The 26081-nt window shown below is 41.0% G+C and overlaps 1 protein-coding gene across 7 annotated transcripts in view; it reads left to right on the top strand.

The window, feature by feature from the left end:
• CFAP74 (cilia and flagella associated protein 74) overlaps window positions 1-26081 on the top strand; it is a 194777-nt gene that overhangs the window by 93680 nt on the left and 75016 nt on the right. For 6 of the 7 annotated variants that reach the window (XM_033922641.1, XM_033922642.1, XM_033922644.1 and 3 more), the window contains 8 exons: window positions 351-524; window positions 1995-2128; window positions 11097-11373; window positions 11797-11934; window positions 14338-14528; window positions 17241-17375; window positions 19343-19452; window positions 25108-25163. In XM_033922641.1, the coding sequence (XP_033778532.1) occupies window positions 351-524; window positions 1995-2128; window positions 11097-11373; window positions 11797-11934; window positions 14338-14528; window positions 17241-17375; window positions 19343-19452; window positions 25108-25163 (1215 nt within the window). The remainder of the gene's footprint in view (window positions 1-350; window positions 525-1994; window positions 2129-11096; window positions 11374-11796; window positions 11935-14337; window positions 14529-17240; window positions 17376-19342; window positions 19453-25107; window positions 25164-26081) is intronic. The other variant, XM_033922646.1, reaches the window with a different exon arrangement.

Below are 26081 nucleotides of genomic sequence, written 5' to 3' on the forward strand. Positions count from 1 at the left end.
AGTACATGCCATCATATTAACCATTCATTTTTATAACATACTATTATGTCGCTAGATGTATGTTAAAATGACATTATACAAATCCCCCCCTTAATGTTCCACTCAAATGTGTAACTCTGGAATAGTATTATTTGGTAGTGAAAGAGAAGATTTTACAAACCACAAAGCATATTTATCTAGAACGTTATTTGTCTACAAATTGTTCATACATTTGTGATATAATTAAAAGCTGTCAAGTTTCCAAGCAGACAGCTTAATTGCTCAAGTTGTCTTTTTATTTCTCATTGAAGCCAATCAGGTTTGTCTCTAAGGTTTTTTTTTAGCTGATGAAATCTCTTCTTTTGTCTTAGATCAAACCCGTCCATCTCACCATCCATGCTATCGTCACATCCTCCGATTTGGAAATAATCCCAGCAGAACTGGATTTTGGATACTGTACAATTTATGAAGCTGTGATATCTACCATTCAGATAAAAAACAATTCCATCCTTCCTCAGGAGTTTGGATTTGTAGGCCTCCCAGAGGTAAGACAGTCACACACAGACAGTGTTTCTGTTATTCCTGCAATCATTTTGTCCTATGGAAACTTACAGCATTAGCAAGTACCTGCTGCAGGTGTCCGCGTCATGGTCCAGCCTCCTTATAGATCTTGGCATCATCCTTCTGACTTCTTAATAGCTAATCCCCCCAACATATCCATTGCCCCATCCCTTAAAGCATCTGATTCTCCTCCAGGAATACTGCCCTGGAAAGAGGACAACCCCTCTCTTTTATTTGGCAGTCTGACTGCTTACAGTAATGGATGGATTTTGCAACTGAGTCAATCACCAACTCACGGCAACACACATAGTGAGGAATCCACCCTGTGGTGTTTCATGGCAGAGTGCAGGAGTGGTTGGCCATTGCCTTCTACTACGCAGTATGTGGCTTCACTATGTCACTGCTACCCAACATAGGGCCCCTCAGCCTACAGCACCTGGTATTCCCAGGTTGTTTTCCATCCAGGTATTAGCCAGGCCTGACCATGCTTAGCTTCCGATAGTAAGAGCAGGCCTACTCAGGGCAAGATTAATCCTAGGGGTCATGGCAGCCATATTTTAACCTAGAGCCTTAAGAGCAGGTTGAATGGGAATCAGTCCTGATCCTTCTAGACATTAGAAACTTCAGTCAGGTCAGGGATTGGGTTAGGAGAAAGTCACCATTTGTAGAATTGCACCTAGCGGTGCCTAATGACTTAGACACTGGTAGGTGTCTTAACCCTTTAATTGACAGATGGTGAAGTGCCTGCTTTACATAACTTGATGTTAAACGAGAGCAACAGTACCAAGTAACAGGCATTTGGTGACGCAGATCTCCCACAAGAGCCATAGAAGACACTTGTTGCTTCTGAGCAACAATGCCAAATAAAGGGCTACGGTCAGGCAGTATATTAGGCCGGGGTTTTCTTGGTCTAATTTACCAACGCCTAACATCAATGGCCACTGGTGCCTAAAGCAATCCATGTCCAAACTCTGCCCCCTAAACACACCCAATTTTCAAGTAGGCGTGGTCAGCACCTCAATTTAGATGCCTACATGGCACCTACCAAGTTGGGCACCTATCCAAAAATAAATTGTTTTTTGGATCGTTTTTTAATTCGCACGCCGATTCAACCTATCTAAAAAGTTAATTTAGGTGCCTAACTTGGCATGTGCACCAATCTAGAGGCCTCTCGGCAGGTACCATTTATAGAATCAGGGCCATAGTTACCAATGTGGACTTCTATTCAGATGTGCTATTTGAGCCCAGGTCCCATTTTTATGCAATGAGATCTAGTTATCAATACTTGAGATTACTAATTTAAAAAACATGTCTTAACAGTAACCCATGACGATAACCCCCATCCCTGCTACCTTGGTTCCGGTATATGTGCAAAATCCTCAATTTTAAAACCCATTTCTTTCTTTTACTAATGCTGATGATTTAGCAGTTTCTGCTTTCTCTGTATCATATAGTTTATAGAGGTCCAGCCTAATGATGGGTTTGGAATCCTTTTACCCCTGGAAAGTATGCAGATGGACGTCATCTTTAAAGCCCAAAAAGCGAAGGTATATAAGGTGGACCTGACTTGCAAGACAGCCATTAACAAGTAAATAACTATTGTTTTTCATCTCTCCCACTAGCTGACTCAACCCCAGCATTGTTCAGTAGGAAAGGATGTTATTGGAGATGCTGCTTCCTGTAGTATTTCTAGTCAATGCCAGAAATTTACTGGTGACAATGGTGTAGCAAGGGTGAGAGGTGCCCGGGGCAGTGGTGCCCCTCCCCCGTCCTCTTCTCCACCCCCACACCACCCGCTCCTTCACCGCCCCCTCCTGCTGCGCGCGCATGCCCCATCCCTTTGTCCATGACCCTAACGTTCACGGCGTCAGCAGCAACCCAACTTGCTGCTCACACCAGCATTGGTTCTTCCTCTGACATCACTTCCTGGATGCGAGTCTAGGAAGTGACATCAGAGGAAGAGCTGATGCTGGTGCGAACAGCAGGTTGGGGATGCTGCTCGCGCCGGGAACGTTAAAGAGGTAAGGGAGAAAGGAAGGGGCATGCGCGTGCGAAAGTGGGAGGCGGGGAAGGAGCTGGAGAGTGGAGAGGAGGACAGGTGCGAGACAGTGCCCGGGGTGGCCCACCCCTTACTATGCCACTGATTGGTGATATAATAATAGTAATAATAATTGTGAATGTGTTGAACAACTTAGATTTATGAAACATCTCTAAGGTAAATAGACTGCCACCTCTCAAATCTGCTGACCATGACGCCCAACTACAAAACATTCAGGAAAGAACTGAAAACCACACTATTCAAGAAATTTGTCAAATGATCTAACCAAACTGTATCGACCCTTCCCAGATCCCGACGCAAACTATAGCTATCAACCTTGTAATCTCCCTGGGTTAGAAAACACCAATGTAATGTAAATAACTATTGTTCCTCATCTCTCCCACTAGCTGTCTCAATCCCAGCATTGTTCAGTGGAAAGGTAATCTGATAGATAGATTGTGAGCCCACCGGGACAGACAGGGAAAACTGCATGAGTACCTGAATAAATTCATGTAAACCGTTCTGGGCTCCCGTGGGAGAAGGGTATAGAAAATGGAATAAATAAATAAATAGCTGTTGTTACAGTTACAGATCTTATATTCTGCTATTATTAATTACAGTTTTAAACAGATAACAAAAGAGAGGCTAGATCATTTATCTAGGAATAGCTATAGTAATTAATATCTAATATAATAAAACGGTAAGCCGCGCATACGCACTTCCTATGCATGCGCCGGTTTTCCATGAGCTGTAGCGACCCACAGGTAGGAGTGCGCATGCGCGGCTTACGGTTCAGTTTTTCGGTCTGGCCTGCTCCCTGCCGTATTGCATTTTTTAGTTGAAAGCCGCAGCGGTGGCTCCTCTCACGATCCTCGCCTGCGTCAGACTTCCGACGCAGGTGGGGATCATGAGAGGAGCCACCGCCGCGTCTTTCAACTAAAAAAAAAAATACGGCAAGCTGAGCAGGCCAGACCAGACCAAAGCTCAAGACCGCGGGAAGGGGGGGCCGACAAAGAAGAGGACTCCAGTCGCGAGGAGCCGAACGGAGCAGCCAGATCGCAGCAGGCCAGAACGCGGGGGAGGGGCCGAACAGAGCAGGCAAGATCGCGGTAAGAGAAGGGAAGGGGTGGGGGAAATGCTGCAACTGCTGCACAGGGATCTGGAGGGGAAGACAAATACCACTGCTGCTGCACAGGGAAGTCGGGGGGAGGGAGGGAGGGAAATGCAGTTGCTGTTGCTGTTGCTGCTCCACAGGGAAGTGGGGTGGAAATACTACTACACAGGGAAATGGAGGGAAAGAATGACAGACAGACAGCAGGAGTGAGGGAGACAGACAGAAAGGAAGAAAGACACAGGGGCAGGGAGAGGGACAGAAAGACAGACAGAAAAAGGGAGCCAAGGAGAGAGAGAGAGAGAGACAGCAGGAGAGAGAGAGAGACAGAAAGACAGACAGACATATATTCTAGCACCCGTTAATGTAACGGGCTTAAAGACTAGTACATTAATAATTAACCAAGGATATAGTTCCAAAATAGAGAAATTTGACAGCCTTTTTATAAAGATCAAAACTAAGTAGAGATCTAATTTCTCTTGCGAGCTCTGACCAAAATCTGGCTGCTGCATAAGAGAATATAGTTTGAAATAATTTCTTATATTATATATTTTAGGGTCTGGGGAAAGATAATAGATGAAAGTGTTGAACAAGATGAATTCTTGTAAATATAGATAGAAACATAGAAACATAGAAGATGACGGCAGAAAAGGGCTACAGCCCATCAAGTCTGCCCACTCTGCTTACCCACCCCCTGTCTATGCCCTAATGACCCAATTTCCTTATCTTGACCCTCGTAGGGATCCCACATGGGTATCCCATTTATTCTTAAAGTCTGGCACGCTGTCTGCCTTGATCACCTGCACTGGAAGCTTGTTCAAATGATCAACCGCTCTCTCTGTGAAGAAATACTTTCTGGTGTCGCCATGAAATTTTCCGCCCCTGAGTTTGAGCGGGTGCCCTCTTGTGGCCGAGGGTCCCTTGAGAAAGAAAATATCATCTTCCACTTCGACACGTCCCGTGAGGTACTTAAATGTTTCGATCATGTCTCCCCTCTCCCTACGTTCCTCAAGAGTGTAGAGCTGCAATTTGTTTAGTCTCTCTTCGTACGAGAGACCCTTGAGCCCCGAGATCATCCTGGTGGCCGTCCGTTGAACTGATTCAATTCTGCGCACATCTTTACTGTAATGTGGCCTCCAGAATTGCACACAGTACTCCAGATGAGGTCTCACCATGGCCCTGTACAATGGCATTATGACTTCAGGCTTTCGGCTGACGAAACTTCTATTGATACAACCCAATATCTGCCTTGCCTTAGATGAAGCCTTCTCCACTTGATTGGCAGTTTTCATGTCTGCACTGATGATTACTCCTAAATCTCGTTCTGCTGAAGTCCTAGTTAAAGTTTCTCTGTTCAAGAAGTACGTCCTGCATGGATTTCCGCTTCAGAGGTGCATGACCTTACATTTCTTAGCATTGAAGCCTAGCTGCCAGGTTGAGGACCAACTTTCCAATGTAAGCAGGTCCTGCGCCATATAATTCTGTAAACTGCATTCACTTACTATATTACATAGTTTGGCGTCATCGGCGAATAGTGTTATTTTACCTTGAAGCCCTTGAGTCGGATCCCCTATGAATATGTTGAAAAGGAGTGGACCCAGGACCGAGCCTTGCGGCACTCCACTGGTCATCTCTGATGTTTTAGAGAGGGTACCATTAACCACCACCCTCTGAAGTCTGCCACTCAGCCAATCATTGACCCATGCAGTTAGTGTCTCTCCTAACCCCATCGATTCCATCTTGCTTAGCAGCCTGCGGTGTGGGACACTGTCAAAAGCTTTACTGAAGTCCAGGTACACGACGTCCAAAGACTCTCCCAAGTCCAACTTTCTTGTTACCCAGTCAAAGAAGCTGATGAGATTGGATTGGCAGGACCTACCCTTGGTGAATCCATGCTGACTGGGATCCCGAAGATTCCCTTCATTCAAGATCGTGTCCAATTTGCTTCTAATTAGTGTTTCCATGAGTTTGCACACTATTGATGTGAGACTCACCGGTCTATAATTCGCAGCCTCTGCCCTGCAACCCTTTTTATGCAGAGGAACGACATTAGCTAATTTCCAGTCCAGGGGAACTTTCCCCTTACTTAGGGAGAGATTGAAGAGCTCAGCCAACGGTTTCGCCAGGACATCGCTCAATTCTCTGAGCACTCTTGGGTGCAAATTGTCTGGTCCCATGGCTTTGTTCACCTTGAGTCTTGCCAGTTCACTGTAAACTTCACCTGGTGTGAACTCAAAATTCTGAAACGGGTCTTCTGTGCTTTGTGTTGCCTTCAAATGGGGACCGTGTCCCGGTGCCTCACAAGTGAAGACTGAGCAGAAGTATTCATTCAGTAGTTCGGCTTTATCGGAATCTGCTTCCACGTAACTTCCGTCCGGTCTTCTAAGGCGTACTATCCCGCCTGTGTCCCTTTTTCTGTCACTAATATACCTGAAGAAGGATTTGTCCCCCTTTTTAATGTTTTTTGCCAGAATTTCTTCCACTCGAAGTTTTGCCTCCCTAACTGCCATTTTGACCGCTGTAGACCTGGTCCTATATTCTACTTTTGCCTCTCTTTTCTCCGTGCACTTGTAGGAGAGAAACGCTTTTTTCTTCTCCTTAATGAGGTGCGAGATCTCCACGGTGAACCATTGGGGTTTATTGTTTCTTTGTCATTTATTTACTGATTTTATGAAGCAGCTAGTTGCTTCATGTATGGTTGATTTCAGTGTTAACCACTTAGCTTCTACATCATTGGTCTCCGCTTGGTCCTGCAGCGTCTGATGGACGAAATCTCCCATGCGTGCAAAGTCTGTGCCCCGGAAAATGAGTACCTTTGTTTTCGTGTTTGATCTAGGGAAGCCTTTCCTAAGGTTGAACCATACTATGTTGTGGTCGCTGGAAGCTAGCGTATCTCCTACTGAGACCTCTGAGACGCTTTCCCCGTTGGTGAGTACCAGGTCGAGGATCGCCTGGGCCCTAATGGGCTCCGTTACCATTTGTTTGAGACGTGCTCCTTTTATGGAGGTTAAGAGCCTCCTGCTACCGCTGGTTGTCGCTGAAAATGAGTTCCAGTCTGCATCAGGCATATTGAAGTCCCCTAGCAGTACAGCTTCTCCTCGTAGAGTGATATTCTCTATGTCTTCAATTAATTCTGCGTCCATGTCTTCCAGTTGTCTTGGGGGTCTGTATACCACACATAGATACAGGCATTTTTCTCTGCCTCTTGCCAGGTTTACCCAGAGGGACTCCCCGGTGTACTTGACATCTGTGATCCTGGTGGTTTTGATGTCCTCTTTAATGTATAGAGCTACCCCCCCTCCTAACCTGCCCTCTCTGTCCTAACGAAATAGATTGTAGCCCGGTATAGCCATATCCCACCCATGTGAGTCTGTGAACCAAGTTTCAGATAGTGCCACCACATCTAGGTCGGCATTCCTTATTTATTTCAGCCTCCAATTCTAGAATTTTGTTACCTAAACTGTGTGCATTGACATACATGGCCCTCCATATCTTGTCTTTGCTAAGTCCCTGTGAGGCATATCCTACCCGAGTCGGTGTGACTCCCAAAGAACTGTTTGCAATGTGGGTACTTACCTTGGACATGGAAGCGGAGTTTCGACTCACCTCATCAGGATAATTCCTTTCTGCACTAATATGTGAATGGGTACCCTCCCCCGACTTACCTAGTTTAAAGCCCTGTGAAGCAGGCGGGCTAGTCGGTGTCCGAAGACGTTCTTACCCCTACTGGTCAGATGGAGTCCGTCTGGTCCCTGAAGTCCTTGTAGCGCTTCTCCATGGTTTAGGAATCCGAAGTTCATATCCCGGCACCATCCCTGTAGCCACTCGTTCGTCCTCAGGATACATTCATCTCTGGCTCTTCCCTTGCTTCTAACTGGGAGGATCGATGAGAAAACCACCTGCGCTCCTGTCTGCTTCAGCCTCTCACCCAGTGCTCCAAAGTCTCTGGTGATGGTCTCCGGTGTGTTCCTGGCAGTGTCGTTGGTTCCTATGTGGACAAGAAGCATAGGAAAGTGGTCTCGGGGCGTGAGTAGTCTATCCAGACTGGCGGTGACATCTCGTATCCTGGCTCCAGGCAGACAGCAGACTTCCATAGATTGCATATCCGGTCTGCAAATTGGTCCCTCGGTGCCCCTCAGCATGGAATCCCCGATGACTATTACTCTGCGCTTCTTTGGGGGGAGCCGGTCAGTTGTCCCTGGAGATGGAGCTGCAAATCAATTCAGCCATATATAATGGCCATTCAATATCTTACAAATCAGGCTTGCCAATTTAAATGTTACATGAACTTCATTTGGGAGCCTGTTGCCACATGAAAAGGAGTAATTCGGGCTGAAGGTTTTAAAGCAATAATCAGATGAACAGCTGCGTTCTAAATTTGCCTGTAAACACCTCTGTAAATTTTTAGATATCCCTAAAGCAACTGTATTACAGTAATCCAATTTGCTTAAAGGGTCCCTTTTAAAAAGACGAGGTAGTGAATACCGGTGCAGCAAATGCAAGACAGCCCATAGGAATTGAATGGGCTGTGTCACATTTGTCACCCAGGTATCACTACTGTAGCTTTGTAAAAGGGGCCCAAAATAAATCATTGCACCTCTGAATCTCTGAAAGATGTTTTCAGATCCTTCTTTGTTTCTGCATGATCCAAAAACAACTTTTAGTCAGGCGATTAACCTGTTGTACTATAGCTAATCTGGAATCAAGAATTAGGATTCTTAATTTTTTTTTCCCAAATTCTTTATTCATTTTTCATCTTACATCAAGTACACAATATTACATCATTTAAAACTTTTACACATCACTTGAATTTATTTCTATTGTCATCGTAAATACATAAATTTATTCCTTCCCCACCCACCCTTCCCACAAAAATTTCAATCAAAAATATCATATAAATATTGTATTCTTATCTATTGATTAAACCTTTAATAGAACTTTATACCATCCCCCCTCCCCCTATGTATAAATATACTGTCAGTGGAAAATGATGTCTAATCATTACAATAATTTGACAATGGCCCCCAAATCTTTTTAAAATTATTATAATTCCCTTTCTGTATAGCAATTGTTCTTTCCATTTTGTAAATGTGGCACAACAAATTCCACCAGAATGTATAGCTAAGATTATTGTAATTTTTCCAGTTACTGGTGATATGTTGCATGGCGACTCCTGTCATAATCAATAGAAGTTTATTATTGCTTGATGAAATTTGACTTTTTGTTCTCATTGATATACCAAACAGAATTGTATCATATGATAATGCTACATGGTTTTCTAATAAACAATTTATTTGAGACCAAATTGATTTCCAAAAGGGTCATATGGAGGATTCTTAATTGATTTTTCCAGAGTATAGGTTATATTACCTATTTGAAAAGTTAGAGTCAAACTCAGCATTGTTGCCAGTTAATAAAAATTTTATTTTCTCTGTGTTTGTGTTTTAAATATTTTGCCTCATTTACGTGCTAAGGGACTTACAATACAACACATAAGAACATAAGAAGTTGCCTCCGCTGAGGCAGACCAGAGGTCCATCTCGCCCAGCGGTCCGCTCCCGCAGTGGCCCATCAGGCCCATTGCCTGAGCAATGGTCCCAGACTATCCCTATACTCTACCGCTACTCCTATCTGTACCCCTCAATCCCTTTATCCTCTAGGAACCTATCCAAACCTTCTTTGAAGCCTTGTAACGTGCTCCGGCCTATCACAGCCTCCGGAAGCGCGTTCCATGTATTCACCACCCTCTGGGTGAAAAAGAACTTTCTGGCATTTGTTTTAAACCTGTCCCCTTTTTATTTCTCCGAGTGCCCCCTTGTACTTGTGGTTCCCCATAATCTGAAAAATCTGTCCCTGTCTACCTTTTCTATACCCTTCAGGATCTTGAAGGTTTCTATCATGTCTCCTCTAAGTCTCCGCTTTTCCAGGGAGAACAGCCCCAGCTTTTTCAGTCTGTCAGTATACAAGAGGTTTTCCATACCCCTTATCAGTTTAGTTGCTCTTCTCTGGACTCCCTCAAGTACCGCCATGTCCTTCTTGAGGTACGGCGACCAGTACTGGACACAGTACTCCAGATGAGGTCGCACCATTGCACTCTTTATTTATATACCACCAATACCTCCATGAAGTTCACAACGGTTTACATAAATAATTATGAAGAAACAAATTATTACCACCACTATCCCACCCCCACCCCCCTTTTACAAAATCGTAGCCTGGTTTTTAGCGCCAGCCTGGGCAGTAACAGCTCCGATGCTCATAGGAATTCTATGAGCGCTGGAACTGTTACCGCCACGGCCGGAAATAAAAACCATGCTACGGTTTTGTTAAAGGGGGGTAAATAGTATTACAATATTTAGGAATTATTAATAACAAATTCGTGACATAGATACAGTAGGTCTTTAGGTCTTTTTTGAAAATCTTAAAATTTGATTGCTGGTTAATATTAGTTGGTAAAGTTTTCCAAAGTTTTGCTGCTTGATAAGCCCATGTGGAGTTAAAAGATCTATTGTATCTTAAATTCTTAATGACTGGATATGGAAAAGTATCATTATTTTCTCAGATTCAATGATGGATTATTAGAAGAATTAAAGAGTTGAGGCCTATCATCTGGAGTGTCTCCAAAATCTATTGTAAATAGTATACAACAGAATTTATAAAGTATTCTCCCTTCTATAGGTGTGTTTTAATGTTGAACTGATAGTGAACAAAATAGTAATGTCATCCACATATATATAAACTTGAAAAACAGCCTTATCAAATAAATTTCCCAAAGAGGATAACAGCACATTAAATAAGATAACACTATAGAAACAATAATCAGATAGGCAATACAGCTAGGCAAGAGATCAAACAATCATCTCTTGTGATTGGTTCCTACAATAAAAATATATTCAAAAAAAAAATAAGATAAGTATTAACGTGTCTGTTTACTAAAGTGCACGAAACCTTTGCAGGTACTGTGCATGAATTGTCAAATTAACACATGATAATTGCATAACCTCTGCTTGAACTGTTGGTAACATTTTCAGCATCTTCCAGTATGGTTATCACATGCCTTTATCTTGTGCTAAGTGCATTGCAGATAATGTGATGTTGACTGCACCTATTCAGGTGGTAATATCTGCCACGTTAATATTTAACTGTTTATAACTTACTATGGTACAATTTCTACTCATTCTCTACTTATTCTCCACCCAAGTTTGCATTAGGTAGTTAACTCAGGAATTAGTGCATGCTATCAAGCCACCGCCACACTCTGAGTGTGTGCTAATTCCCACGTTAACTGCTTCGCACAACTTAGTAAGGCCTCTAAAAGAATTATTCAATTTCATATAGTTGATCCAAGTATAAATGATAATGTAAGCAGACTGGAAAAGTAACTCAGCTTGTGTTTGTTTCTTTTAGAAAGTTCAGGGTGTTCTGTAAAGCCATCGGAGTCCATCCTCCTCTTTCTCTGTCCCATTCCTTAATTCGTTTTGCTGCAACTACCTTAAACGACGTATCGACAGCCATCCTGTATGTGATCAACTCTCACACCAGCCGCAACTACTTCACCCATGATGTCCCCAGGATTGGCAAAGGAGTCATTGCCCCAGTTGGACCCACTTTCTTTGAGTTTCATTTACCGGAAGGTTCTCCTATAGATATCAATCCATCTGTTGGCAGTGTTTTGCCAGGGGAGGTAATAGGCATTGAAATAATGTTTCTTAAATAGATAGTGAAATTAATTGACTAAATGAATATGATTATTTGTGCCACTTTTGGGTGTCTTCTCCAAAATGTTGATTTAGAGATATTGCTAATTATTTCACTAATAGATTGCATTTAGTATTCTGAGACCTTTGATGTTATCAGGAAGTTGATAGAAGCCAATGAACTCCTCACTTTTCAAAATAATAACCCAGAGTAATTTGCTGTCACATCATAACAAAATATAACAATTCAGGGTGCATTAAGGGATGGTACTAGTGGATAGACTCTATAATGATTGAAAGGGGACTTCCCCCCCCCCTCTATCCTATGAACACGTGGAAAGAAGAGGAGTAAGACAATGGATATTTAATTTCTCAGATGCTATGTATATGATCTGCTCTCTTAATCACAGAAATGTCTAGTCCGGGTTTACTTCAGACCTACCCTGTCGGAGCAGTCAATCAAGGAAGAAGGTGTGAGGATACTGCAGAAAATACTTGAGTCAAGAGCCATTCTGAAAAGGGAAAGTATCAAGGAAACAGAACTGCCGGTAAGAAAGATTTAATCAAGTTTTGGGGCAACAAAGCCATGACCGAAGCACTGCCTATAAACTGTGGAAGGACATTTTGTATAGGGACCCTAAAATGTATTCGATTTTGGGCTTGATGTGCTTTAAAGCAGACTTTTAGGACTGAATTCTATATATGGCGCCTAAAAAAAAATCAGTGCTGAAACGCTGAGCACTATTCTATAAACTCGTAAGTTTGCTCCTGATCTGCCCCTGATCCTCCCGTTTCCACACTGCCATGCGTAAAATTTAGGCTCAGATAGCACACCTTACTTTACATGCATGTCTTATAATTAAAAACTAATTAGCGCCAATAATTAATTAAGATTCCAATTATTTGAACTAATTGGCTTGTTATTCAATGAAATTGCATGTATAAATTGGGCATGCGCCCAAATTTGCACACACAATGATTAGCGCTTTTTGTAGAATTTGGGAGTTAATGTGCGGCAAGCCCAAAACTAACACCACAAAAAGAAGGGGCACTCCCATTATTATATTGCAGGTTGTGCATTAATTCAAGAGAGCAGTACGTTACAGAGGGTGAAGTATGTCTATGCACAAAAGAAGAACCGAACTTGGAGGTGATCATGTCCGATAATAATAATTATAATAACAGTTTATATACCGCAATACCGTTAAGTTCTATGCGGTTTACAATAGATTAAGCGAGGTACAAATTGATTGAATTTAAGAGGGGGGAAGAGGAAAGTTAACAGGACCGGAAATGCTCTGTTGAGGAGAAAGAGATTAATAGGACAGAGGAATCACTATGGAGGAGAAAGAAGAAGAGTGGGTCAGTTGTCTAGATACTTTAGGAACAGTTGAATTTTTAGACGTTTTCTGAATTCCTCATAAGTAGTGGGCGAAAGCAGTTGACCGATGACCTTAAGGAGGACAAAACTGATGGCAAAAGCCAGAAGGATATTTGAATGCATAGGGAGAGGAATGGCCACCATGAAAATGAAGGCGATAGTGCTTCTTTGTAAGTCGGAGACCTCATTTGGAGAACCATGTGCGATTCTGGAGACCACACCTTCATGAGTACTGTATATAAACAGGATGGAATCTGTCCAAAATCAGTGGTCTTTCTCATAAAGCATTTGAGGACAGACTTAAAGACCTCATCATGTATACTTTAGAAGAAAGGTAGGAAAGGAGATATATGATAGGGACATTTAAATACCTCCATAGCATAAATATAGAGGAGGCAAATCCCTTTCAGTCTAAAAGAAGATCTGGAATGAGGGGGCACAGGATGAAGGTGAAAGAGGTAGACTCAAAGAATAGTCTAAGGAAACACTTCATTATGGAAAGGGGAGTAGATGTGTGGAATGGAGGAGACAAAGACTATCTGAATTCAAACAAGTATGGGTCAAGCACAAAGGACCTCTTAGGGAGAGGAAGGGATAGTAGGTGGTAAAGATGGACAGAATAGATAGGCCATATGTTCTTTATCTGCCTCATTTTCTATGATTCTGTGTCAAATGCCAAACTAAGATCCGAATGAATTAGCATATCTTTCCTAGAGTCCAAGAAGCAAATTATATTATTCAGCATAGTGGAAAGAGCTGTTTCTAAATTATGACCAGCAGAAAAACCTGACTGCCAAGAATGAAAAGTATTGCTTGAATCTCAAAACTTGATTACTTGTTGAAATACTGTTATCAGTAAGCTTGGCAATGAAATGGAGATTGTGAATTGGATGAAAATTGGACAGAAGATAAGGACCAGGAAAGTTTTTTTTTTTTTTTTAACTGTGGCCTGATCACTGAGTGTTTCCATTGTTGGGGAACAGTGCTCTGGGTCAGACACGTGTTGATAAGATCTAGTAGAATAGGTGAAAGGGTAGACCAGCAATCCTTTAGTAACTAGGAAGGGGCCCCATCAAAACGAGAACTGAAGTGTCTCATGGAACTGATGGTCTTTTGAAGATCTTTGTGGGACAATGGAGAAAAGTTTTAAAAGTAACTCTGGCCTAAAGAACAAGCATGGTACCTTTAGGGCTATATGAAGGGACTATTGACCCTTAGCTTTTTTGTGGTACTCCTAGGGGATCACTGGTTCTCTGTAGACAGCAGAGTCCTCACATAACCTCCAATCTCCTTAGCAGCTGTAGTCTGCAAGCTTATAGACTGAAGGCGTATCATATGACTGTGCAGTGCAGGAAGTTCTATATATACTCAATATGTCTCAGAAAAGTTTCTAGAAGTTGAACTAAACTGTAGAGGCTTTTTCTCATGTGGGCTCTATCAAATGACATCACCCAAATGGGAAAACTGTATCCTGATGCCACAGAGGACACTCGTAAGTAACTTGGCTTTATTAACAAATCAGAATGCAATCTGGATGCCTATAGATGACATTTTTTTCTTCTTCTTGTAGAGTAAAAAGGAAAAGAGAGATACAAAGTCTGAAAAGAAAGGTAGAAAGAAATCCTCAGGCCATACTTCCCCCAAATCCACAGGCCATACCTCCCCGAAAACCACAGAACGTACTTCCCCGAAGCATGCTGTTAATAAAATTGAGATCTCTACCCCCGGCCAACTACTAAATCCAGATGACATTAAACCTGAGTAGGTTGATAATGGAAAGGCTTACTAAAATAAGATAAGATTAGTTATTTCAGCTTTAATGAATAAATGGTTGTGAAAAATGTTTAATTGTTTAGGTGGAGAGGAAGAAGTAAGAGAGTGTCAGGGATAGGGTTACAAGATTTTCCTTTTGGAAAATTCAGACACCCCCTAGACCCTCCCCCACGCGCATGTGTGTGTTCGTCATCGTGTCATATCTGCACTTGCGTGGATGCCCTCCTACCCAAAGGAAAGCTTTTCAAAACCTGGACAAAGTGCCGGGTTTTGAACTGGACCCCTAGATATGTCCTCAAAAGGAGTACATGTCCGGGAAAATCTGGACATCTTGTAACCCTAGTCAGGGAGAGCTTGGCAGGTTTACTCCTATCCCAGGGCCAGAGCACCGTTTTATCATATATCCTGTTACTTGAGCAGGTCCTGCAAACTCTGATCCTCTAGTGCAGGGGTGCCCAACACGTCGATCGCGATCGACCAGTAGCTCAGGAAGGCAACGTGAGTCGATCGCGGAGCCCATCCCGGGCTCCGTGATAGACTCGTGTTGCCGTCCTGATCTACCGGGCCGATCAGCCTTCCTCTCCAGTGTTCTCTCTAGGGCCTTTTAGCTGGGCGGCCCGCTCAGCTGTCATCTGCTGCCGCCGCTGCTGAACATTTAAAAAAAAACAAAAAAAAAAAACGGCTTGGAGATTTCAGCCTGTAGCGAACTTATGCTCCGTGGCTCTAACGTGTGCATGCCGGCTTCCATTCTCTTCCCTCCGAAACCGGAAGTTATGTCCGGGGGGGGGGGGGAGAGAAGGGAAGTCGGCACGCACATGTTGAGAGCCCTGAAGCAAGCGTTCGCTACGGGCTAATGCAGGAGACAGGCTAATGAAGCATTTGTTCTTCTTCCTGCCGGGTCCTGCCTACTTTCTGTTTCCGCTAAGGCAGGACCCGGCAGCATTTCCCCCAATAGGTCAATCGTGATCTTGGGCCAATCAGCCTTCCTCTCCCCGACGGCAGAATTGACGTCGGGGAGAGGAATTCTGGTCGGCCGAAGCAGGGGAAGCTTTCGGACCTGTTATTGGTGGCGGTTTGGGTCCTGGTCCCCGATGGCAGTGGCTTGGGGGAGGGCAGGGAGAAAGAAAGAAAAAGGGCAGGCAGGGAGACAGAAGGAAAGAAGAGAAACAGAAAAAAAAGAAAGGGAGGCAGAGAGAAAGAAAGGGCAGGGAGAGAGGAAGGAAAAGTTGGGGGAGGGAATGAGGTCTGGAGGAGAGGAAGCATACAGGCTGAAAGAAGGGAAGAAAGATTGGATGCACAGTCAGAAGAAGAAAGTGCAACCAGAGACTCATGAAATCACCAGACAAGGTAGGAAAAATGATTTTATTTTAAATTTAGTGATCAAAATGTGTCTGAATGTCTATATTTTACACTAAGGTCCCCTTTTACTAAACCGCAATAGAGTTTTTTAGCGCAGGGAGCCTATGAGCGTCGAGAGCAGCGCTGGGCATTCAGCGCAGCTCCCTGCGCTCTAAAAACTGCTATCGTGCTTTAGTAAAAAGGGAGGGGGGTATATTTGTCTATTTTTGTATGGTTGTTACTGAGGTGATAGTGCATAGAGTCATCTGCTTTGACCTCTTTGAAAAACCCTGGAATAGGAATGATAATTAACATTTTCTATGCATACAGTGTGCATTGTGTTTTTTTAAAATTTTATTGTTGGTAGATCATTTTGACTTGGTCATTTTAAAAGTAGCTCACAAGCCCAAAAAGTGTGGGCACCCCTGCTCTAGTGCCATAGTTTCATTTTCAAGATAATGAACATTCATGAGGAAAATTTAGCATATCTGGATCATTGATTAAAGTGACATAATTTGAAAGCCAGGCCTTCAAGAATTGAAGTTCTCCATCGCTACGCTGTTATTTATTGAGAACTTATTATACCACAGACTAAAACCAAAAGAATTGCACAATTTCAGATAATAAAGCCAACAAAAAGGAAGACAAACACTTTACAGGGCAGCCACCCAAATCCACCTGGTTTCAGTCCGATCAAGTGACATCTTGAGTTGAAAGCGCCATGTTTTAACGGCTATTTTAAAAATTTTCAGGGAAGTTCCTCACAAATTGCAGATGGTAACGAATTCTAAAGGACTGGGTCTATAAAATAAAAGACACTATCCCCCTCTTCTACGAAACAGCGCTAGCAGTTTTTAGCACGGAGAGCTGCGCTGAATGGCCCGCGCTGCTCCTAACGCTCATAGGAACTCAATGAGCGTCAGGAGCAGCACGGGACATTCAGCACGGCTCTCTGCGCTAAAAACTGCTAGCGCGGTTTCCTAGAAGAGAGGGTATATCTTATGGTTCCCAACTGAGCCAAGCAAGGTCCAAGGAGGACTATACAATGATTATTTATTAATTATAAAGTCGGGTTGGTGTGTAGGGAATAGTAAGAGAGACTAAATAGGATAGAGTCATTGATCTAAATGCTTTGAAAACTAATAGAACTTTGTATCGTATGTGGAATTTAACAGGAAGCCAATGGTGGTGTTGTAAAGCTGGGATAACATGATGGGAATTGCATAAATTACTTAAAGAGACGAATGTCTAAAGTTTCTTAAAAATCAGTTTAGCTGCTCCTAGAGAAATAATATTACAGTTTCGCTGCTCATACAGTACATTCTTGTATCTTACATTCTTGTATCTTCTCCCTGATTGTAGTTCAGATGTTTACTTTGATGCCCAGACTGCCATCTTCCGAAGGTTCTCGGGACACATTGAGAGACACATTGTGCCATGCTTTGTAGCTAGTTCTGCAGGTTCCGACGACCCAAAAAAGCCTAATTTAAACTACAGGTATAAGATAATAGAATAAGTGGACCTATATGTATGAATGATCTGAAATGAATTTTTATTTTATAGAATTATATTTGCTGGATTGATTCTGTGGCAGTTTTCAGTAGTTGCCTACCTAGATGCAAAGTCAATTTAGAGAGTGTATTAGAGAGTGATGTGACAAAGATTCATCCCTGTCCCCACATTTTCATCCACATCTCCTCCCGGTCGTTTTAATTTTCATCCCTGTATCTCTCCACTCAAAGCATAAAGATGATTTTATGCAATTTTATAGGCCTAAGGCATTGCAAATAAACATTTTAAGCCTATAGTGGTTTTTATTTCTAACTTCTATTTTGATTGAAACATCAATAAAAGTACAACTTATGAGGCTGGAAAGAATTCCACAAGCTATACTCTGCATGCTTTTCCTACTTATTCACCTGTAGTTTATAGCTACTCTGAGTGAAATTCAGATACTGAATATTTAGTACAGCTAAAAAAAAAAAACACTACTCCCCCCTGTATGAGAACCACTCTTTATCGAACAGAATAGTATTTGCAGTATTCTGGAAATATATGCGGTACTTAACACTTGGCTCTCAGTCAGCTCTAGCTCCACAGTCCAGTGTCTTCCAAGTACGCAACCATAAAATAATTGACCTAGCAATGTTTTTGGTAGGTTGCCAAAGAGTCACCAGACTTCAGCTTCACTAGCCTCTAGTTTTCTGCTGAGTTACCAAATATGGTTAGAGCAGCAGGTTGTGAACCAGGGAAGTCAGGGCTCAAATCCCCTTGATGTTGCTTGAGATCTTGGATATTGCCATTGCCTCAGATATAAAACTTAAAAATGGTAAGCCCTCTAGGACCATGAAAATACCTACTGTACTTGAATGTAAATTGCTTTGAGCCCTTACTGAGAAAGGTGTGATCTAAATCCAAATTCAAAATCCAATCCCAGATGGTATAGTGTGAAGTAATGCAAAACACTACAAATTTCACTCAGGATCTACAAAGCAATTCTCCCCACTTCCATCCAGCATCTGCTCTACTCTCCTCCCTGTTCCATCCAGCATTTGTCTTCCCTGTTTCTGCCCCTTTCTCCTCCCCACTACCATTCAGTATGTGCCTTCTCTCTCCTTCCTCCTTCTCTCCTCCCATGTCCATCCTGCATAAGCCCCTCTCTACTCCCATGTCCAACCTGCATATCTCTCCTTCTCATGTCCATCCTGCATAAGCCCCTCTCTCCTCCCCATGTCCATCCTGCATAAGCCCCCCCACGCCGTACACACGCATGCGTCCCTTCCCTTCTCCTATACCTCTAACTCTCCCGGCGCAAGTAGCATCACGAACTTGCTGCCTGTGTCAGCATCAGCTTTCCTTCTGATGTCACTTTCTAGGTATGTGGCCCAGAAATGACATCGTAGGGAGAGCTGATGGAGGCACCAGCGGGTTAGAGTTGCTGTTCATGCCCCGAACAACTAGAGGAACAGTCGGGGGGAGGGGAGAGTGGAATGAAGGCGCATGCGCAGTGGAGGGAGAAACAGGAAGGAGCCGGGGGCAGAGAGGAGAACAGTTGCTGGTGCCCCCCACCCTTACTATGCCACTGCACCCAACCTAGACTTTATATATACATTCCTTGTCACATCTAGCTCAGAGGGTCATTTAGGGGGTAAGTTATCAACAAGGACTACTGTTAAGATGGGATATTTTACCACTAACTCGTGCTATATTAGCACAGGTCCCATTTTATGCAATGAGACTCTATGTTAAAATAGCACTACTTGTGGTAAAATAACTCATCCTAGCAGTAGCCCATGTTGATAACTTTCTAAAGGAGAAGAATGTTATGATTTTCTAGTGATTTTCCTTGAATATTTCTAACTGTGCAAACTTCGTTTGAATGCAATGAATGATTCTCACAACAATAACTGTGTATCACTGCAACAACTGATCAATCTGTAACAGTTTTGGATTTACCTTCCCAGCCCTTACAATACGTTGTACCTGGAATTGTGCTGCCCCTTCGTCGCACCCCCTATTATTATCATCTCTGACAATGGAAGAAATAACATCAGCTTTGGGGAGGTTGCAGTAGGTATGAACTTCTATTGAAAGAGTAATTGACTTTTTTCTCTCTGTTAAACTATTTGCTTGCTTGTATGGTCTTATTGTTGAAGCACAGCCTACGCTGTGTGTTCATATGAAGTTCTTAGAAGACATCACGGAGCTGCTAAATCCATTCTGCTTTTGATGTGAATTGCTTGTTTACTCTTTCCAGAAATACTAGGACTAGGGGCCATGCGATGAAGCTACTAAGTAGTAGATTTAAAACAAACCGGAGAAAATATTTCTTCACACAATGTGTAGTTAAACTCTGGAATTCGTTGCTAGAGAATGTGGTGAAATCAGTTAGCTTAGCAGGGTTTAAAAAAGGTTTGGCTGATTTTGTAAAAGAGAAGCCCATAGACCATTATTGAGATGGCTTGGGGAAATCCACTGCTTATTCCTAGGATAAGCAGCATAAAATCTGTTTTACTACTTGGGATCTAGCTAGTTACTTGAGACCTGAGTTGGTCACTGTTGGAAATAGGATCCTGGACTTGATGGACCTTCAGTCTGTCCCAGTATGGCAATTTTTATGTTCTTTGTTCTTATGAGTTGAGAAAGGGACTTTTTTTTACTTGAACATAGACTATAACAAAGTACAGTCCATATTCACGGGGGTTAGGTGTGCAACCCCCTCACTAATACCAATAAATTTGCAAATAACTAAAAGAAACTCCTGGACACCATCTTGGAGCTTACTTCAGCAGCTGGTGTGGCATTTTAATGCCCTACAATAGAGGCAACCATGGGAACAGCCTGCTCCACTCTTCCTTGTTCTCCCACCCAGTCACTTACTAGAGTTTCTGTAGCAGCAGTGGGTCAGCTAAGACACAATTCTCCCATCAGCGTAGAGCAGCATTGCTCAGCCACTCTGGAACTGTTGTCTGTTTTTGTAGCATGACTCAGGAACAGCCACAAGCTTCTGTGTAAATCTTGCCCCCATTTTCTACACTTTTCAATGGCCCCCGTGAAGAAAAACATCACTAACTCACAATACCTATGCACACAAGCCAATCACATCTACCTTCAAGTATTAACGCCCAGCAATTCAAGAAGCCACATCGCTCGCCTCCCAGAAGTCACTAAGGTTAAGAGAAAGCAGGCGGAGTCTCTCCATAAACAGACTCATTTTGGGAAGCAGATGAGTTATGGGGGTGGGTACTGGTAAGAAAGAGGCTTGGAACGCAGCAACTCCTTACAATTTTCAGTATTTGACATCAGATAACTTTTGTTGTATATTTATTTACTGCAAATTATGGTGGAAACATAGAAACATAGAAAGATGACGGCAGATAAGGGCTATAGCCCATCAAGTCTGCCCACACTATTGACCCACCTTTTAAGTCTACTGACCCCCTTGATTATAATTATACTGCCATTCTATTGACCCGCTCTTTCAGGTCTATACCCTAGTGACCCTATTCCTTTGCTTGACCCTCGTAGGGATCCCACATAGGTATCCCATTTATTCTTGAAGTCTGGGTTGCTGCACTGGAAGCTTATTCCAATGCTCAATCACTCTTTCCGTGAAGAAGTACTTCCTGGTGTCTCCACGAAACTTCCCTCCCCTGAGTTTGAGTGGATGTCCTCTTGTATTGCTCCATTAGCTACCTTTTGTTAGAAACTCACAAATAACCGAAGTTGTGAATGCTGAATCCACGAATATTAAAGAAGACCTGCAATTCAGATGAGCTTCTTTCTTGGCTAGTGCAATTTGGAGTAGCTATATAACTTATTTATGGCTGGATTCTATAAATACTTGTGAAATTGGCTATAACACAAGACAAAATATCCAACTGGATATGTAGGAGAAATACTATAAGGATCTCAAGCGCTCACAGCTCAAAGCTCGATGTATTTTTCAAGCTGATAACCATAGGGTGAGCTATCATTGGTCCTATGAATTCTCCTATTTATTTAATTTTTATTTTTTATCAAAACATTTTTATATATTTTAAATGTATTAAATATGGTACAAAACCTATTTTGCTTCATAAAAATTGCCTTGCAAATCTTTTTTTGATTCATTTACTGGTCTTCATTTAATAAATAGTACTCTCCCATCCAAAATTATAATTTATAGAGTACTTAGCTTCATGAATGAAGACCAGTAAATGAATCAAAAAAAGATTTGCAAGGCAATTTTTATGAAGCAAAATAGGTTTTTTTACCATATTTAATACATTTAAAATATATAAAAATGTTTTGATAAAAATGAAATAAATAGGAGAATTCATAGGACCAATGATAGCTCACCCTATGGTTATCAGCTTGAAAAATACATCGAGCTTTTAGCTGTGAGCGCTTGAGATCCTTATAGTATTTCTCCTACATATCCAGTTGGATATTTTGTCTTGTGTTATAGCCAATTTCACAAGTATTTAGTGTTTTTCACAAAATTTTTGAGGGTTATTTGGATTCTATAAATACCATAAGCAATCTGATTCAGGATTCATATATTCTTTATCAGGATTATAGGGGATAATGGCAATAGACGGCATTTAAAGGGGAATGGCCCTTGACAAAGCCAATATAGGCGAAACATATGCATGTCGGACATTAATGTTTTCCCCCGGCCAACTAAAGATAAGTACAATCACTAATAAGTAGTATAATCAACTAAATTAATATATAGCAGTTATAAAACCAATTGGACTGATGACTGCTATCAGTTATCAGCATTAATTTGCAACATTTTTGATTTATGTACATCTTGGCTAAGACCTACTTAATACAGATCCATGGTGCATATCCTGACACCTGACCACACTACAGCTGCATTGGCTGCCAATAGAGGCAAGAGTAGGTTTTAAACTGGCATGTATTGTTTATTCAAAGGTTTTGACGGTTCTGCTCCTAAGTACCTTACAAATCAATTATTGTGCCTTGTCTGTAAGAGAAAAAAACAAAAGGAATTGACTCCAAAATATCCACAAAGAAGAAAATCCAGAGAAAACCAAAAAAACTCTGTGGAGTGACGATGTTCCCAAATGGACTTTATTTGAAAATATCAAAGTTCCAAAGGTACACTGAAATCATCCACATAAAATAATTCCATCCACATAAAAGTAAATCATCCACATAAGAGCCTTAAAGGACCTAGTCCCGCTAGGGATACAGGACCCAACATGGTCCGCGTTTCAACAAAAAGTCTTCTTCAGGGGTCCCTGGGGGTCCTATAAAGGTGAGTACGTGAAGACTTTTTGTCGAAACGCGGTCCATGTTGGGTCCTGTATCCCTAGCGGACTAGGTCCTTTAAGGCTCTTATGTGGATGATTTACTTTTATGTGGATGGAATTATTTTATGTGGATGATTTTAGTGTACCTTTGGAACTTTGATACTTTCAAATAAAGTCCATTTGGGAACATCGTCACTCCACAGAGTTTTTTTGGTTTTCTCTGGATTTTCTTCTTTGTGGATATTTTGGGGTTAATTCCTTTTGTTTTTTGCTACTCAGGATTTTAAAGTGTTTGAGGCTTGCGCAGATGAGGACGGAGCTTAGGCATTGGTGGAATGAGGCATTATGACATCACAGTCTGAGCTCTAGAATGTTGCAAACACAAGCAGTGTCTCACTTCCAGCTCACCACACAATTGTTTCCCACGTATTCCCCTTTATAGGACCCCCCAGCAGCTCTATGACGGAATAAGTTACCCAAGGTGCTAAGATTAACAGTTTTTGGAAGCTTTTTTTTTTCCTTTTTTTTTAATAATTCTTTATTGATTTTCCATACTTCAAAAGTGCAATACATGAATATATAAAACATAAAACATCAATTTAAGCACATCCACTTATAATTATATATATAACCACTCATTTTCTCCCACCCCCCACTCAATGATTATACAATAAAACATAGCGACATTTATTTGCTTCTTTTAAAAAAATTCTTAGGCTAATTCTATAGCTAGATTTGTCTCAGACAATCTTTGTTTGAACTCAGATGAAAGAGTTTATTCCTTGTGGTATTTTTCTTTCTTTATGATTGGAAACTTACATGAAGTGTAATTAAGCTCATAATAGAGTCTGATTTTGTAGTCTGTTTTGAGTTTTCAAGCGTGGAGATGGCTAGAATATAAATATATAGATTAGATTAGATTATTCCCAGAGGAGCGCCCAAAGGGAAAATGGCCAATTTGTTCTTTTTTCAATGGGGGAAATGGTGTGGTAGCTATGTTAGTCCACTTTTTAAGGTAATATATAGAAATAAACAAAAATAAAACAAAAGGACTACAGGTGATATACCTTTTTTATTAGACTAGCTTTCAAAGGTAACCCTTCTTCATCAGATCAGAAATAACCAAATGTTGACAAATACCAGTATAAAAAAGTGAATTATAAAAGCATTCCAATGACAGTCTCATAGGAGGAGGGGTGAGAAACAATGCAAAAAGTGTAAAGAAGGGTGCTACATTGGAGAAACAAAGCAGAATCTAAAATTAAAAATGGCAATGTCCATCAGGATATCACCTCCGTGGGACAACATTACATTAAATTACATTAGTGACTTCTATTTCGCCTGTACCTTGCAGTTCTAAGCGGATTACAGTAGAAGATAGCTGGACATTTCCAGGAAGTTACAATTTAGGGGTCGGTTACATAGTAGAGGCATTGGTGAGAGATAGAAGGAAGGGTGGAGAATTGAGGTTTACTTGTAGGGAAGATGCAGTTTGGGGTAGGTTAATTGATCGAGTCATTGAGGAGATATTAGTAGATCATGATTTTATAGTAAGAATAGTAAAAGGAAATTTTAAGAGAATCCAGGAACATAAGATCTTTAAAATCAAAATGATAATATATTTTGACAGTTGTTAAATCAACCAAATATAGTAAAGGTACAATCGTATTCCGTGAAGAACAATATTTTATAAATATACGTTGTAGATAGTTAAAGCAGGGGTTCATTCACACCAAAAATAACAAGAACAGGACAGTTGACAAAATAATAAATAAATAAACGGAGAAAAATAAACCTCAATTGTGGGTCGCCGGGACTACACAAGTACCCTAAGCTCACCACCTCATCATGGGTTTATAAAAAAACTCCGTACAATTATAAGTTCCTTTCATACTTCAATATCTCTTTATTTTTCTCCGTTTATTTATTTATTATTTTGTCAACTGTCCTGTTCTTGTTATTTTTGGTGTGAATGAACCCCTGCTTTAACTATCTACAACGTATATTTATAATATATTTTGACACCCACCAGACAGGACTCGACAAATATCTTGTTTTTCTACTGCATTACAACCCATGAAATTTTACTGCTTTGTCGTCACCTTTCTTATCACCATATCTCACTGTCTCTCACCCACCCAGCCCTCTCTGTTTCTCACCTTGCTCACCCCTCCCTCCTCCTGTGAGACTGTTATTGGAATGCTTTCATATTTCACTTATATATACTGGTATTTGTCAACATTTGCTTATTTCTGATCTAAAGCAATTACCTTTGAAAGCTAATGATGACCAGCTAAAGGAACACAGTTTTGTTTTGAAGGAGTGATAGTCAATTCACAGTCATAAAGTGAAATCAGCAACAAAGGAATGACTACAGATCCTTTTATTGTTTGATATGTGTTTTGTTTACTGTTACAGATTATTTTTTAAGGCTGGTTTTATTTTAGAGTTAACATCTTTTTCAGGTCAGAGAGTGCTGAAAACAGTTGTAATACAAAACATCTCTCAAAAGTCTTTGGAAGTATCCTTGCCATGAACCTTCTGGCTCCCCTAATGCTGCTATGAATTCCATTGTTGGCTGTTGTTGGTTTTTTGGGGGTTTTGGGTTTTTTTTAAATTCTTTATTCATTTTTCATCTTACAACAAGTGCACAACATTACATCATTTAAAACTTTTACACATCACTTGAAAATCTTTCTATTATCATCATAAATGCATAAATTTATTCCCTTCCCACCCACCCTTCCCTCAATTATTTCAATTAAAAATATCATATAAATATTGTAATCTTATTTATTTGATTAATCTTTAAATAAAATTTCATACCAACCCCCCTCCCCCCTATGTATAAATATACTGTCAATGGAAAATGATGTCTACTCATTACAATAATTTGCCAATGGCCCCCAGATCCTTATAAAATTATTATAATTCTCTTTCTGCAAAGCAATTATTCTTTCCATCTTATAAATGTGACACAACGAATTCCACCAGAATGTATAACTAAGATTATTATAATTTTTCCAATTGTTGGTAATATGTTGCATGGCGACTCCTGTTATAATCAATAGAAGTTTGTTATTGCTTGATGAAATTTGATGAGATTTCTTCTAATTTTGTAATCTGCTTAGAACCATCTTTATTTTCTCTTCTTTATTAATTTCCAGGTACTTTAGTTAGATTGTGAGCCTTCGGGACAGTAAGGGAAATTTTTAAGTACCTTCTTACTTCTCATTTATAATCTTAATGTATATTTTCTTCAAACCGCTTAGAACCTAACGGATGTAGCGGTATATAAGAAATAAATTACATTACATTACATTACAGGCGGAATAGAAATCACTAATGTAATGTAAATTTGATTTTTTTGTTCTCATTGACATACCGAACAGAATAGTATCATATGATAACGCTACATGGTTTTCTAATAAACAATTTA

This window comes from Geotrypetes seraphini, chromosome 15 (genome assembly GCF_902459505.1).
Source record: "Geotrypetes seraphini chromosome 15, aGeoSer1.1, whole genome shotgun sequence".
Taxonomy (NCBI): Eukaryota; Metazoa; Chordata; class Amphibia; order Gymnophiona; family Dermophiidae; genus Geotrypetes; species Geotrypetes seraphini.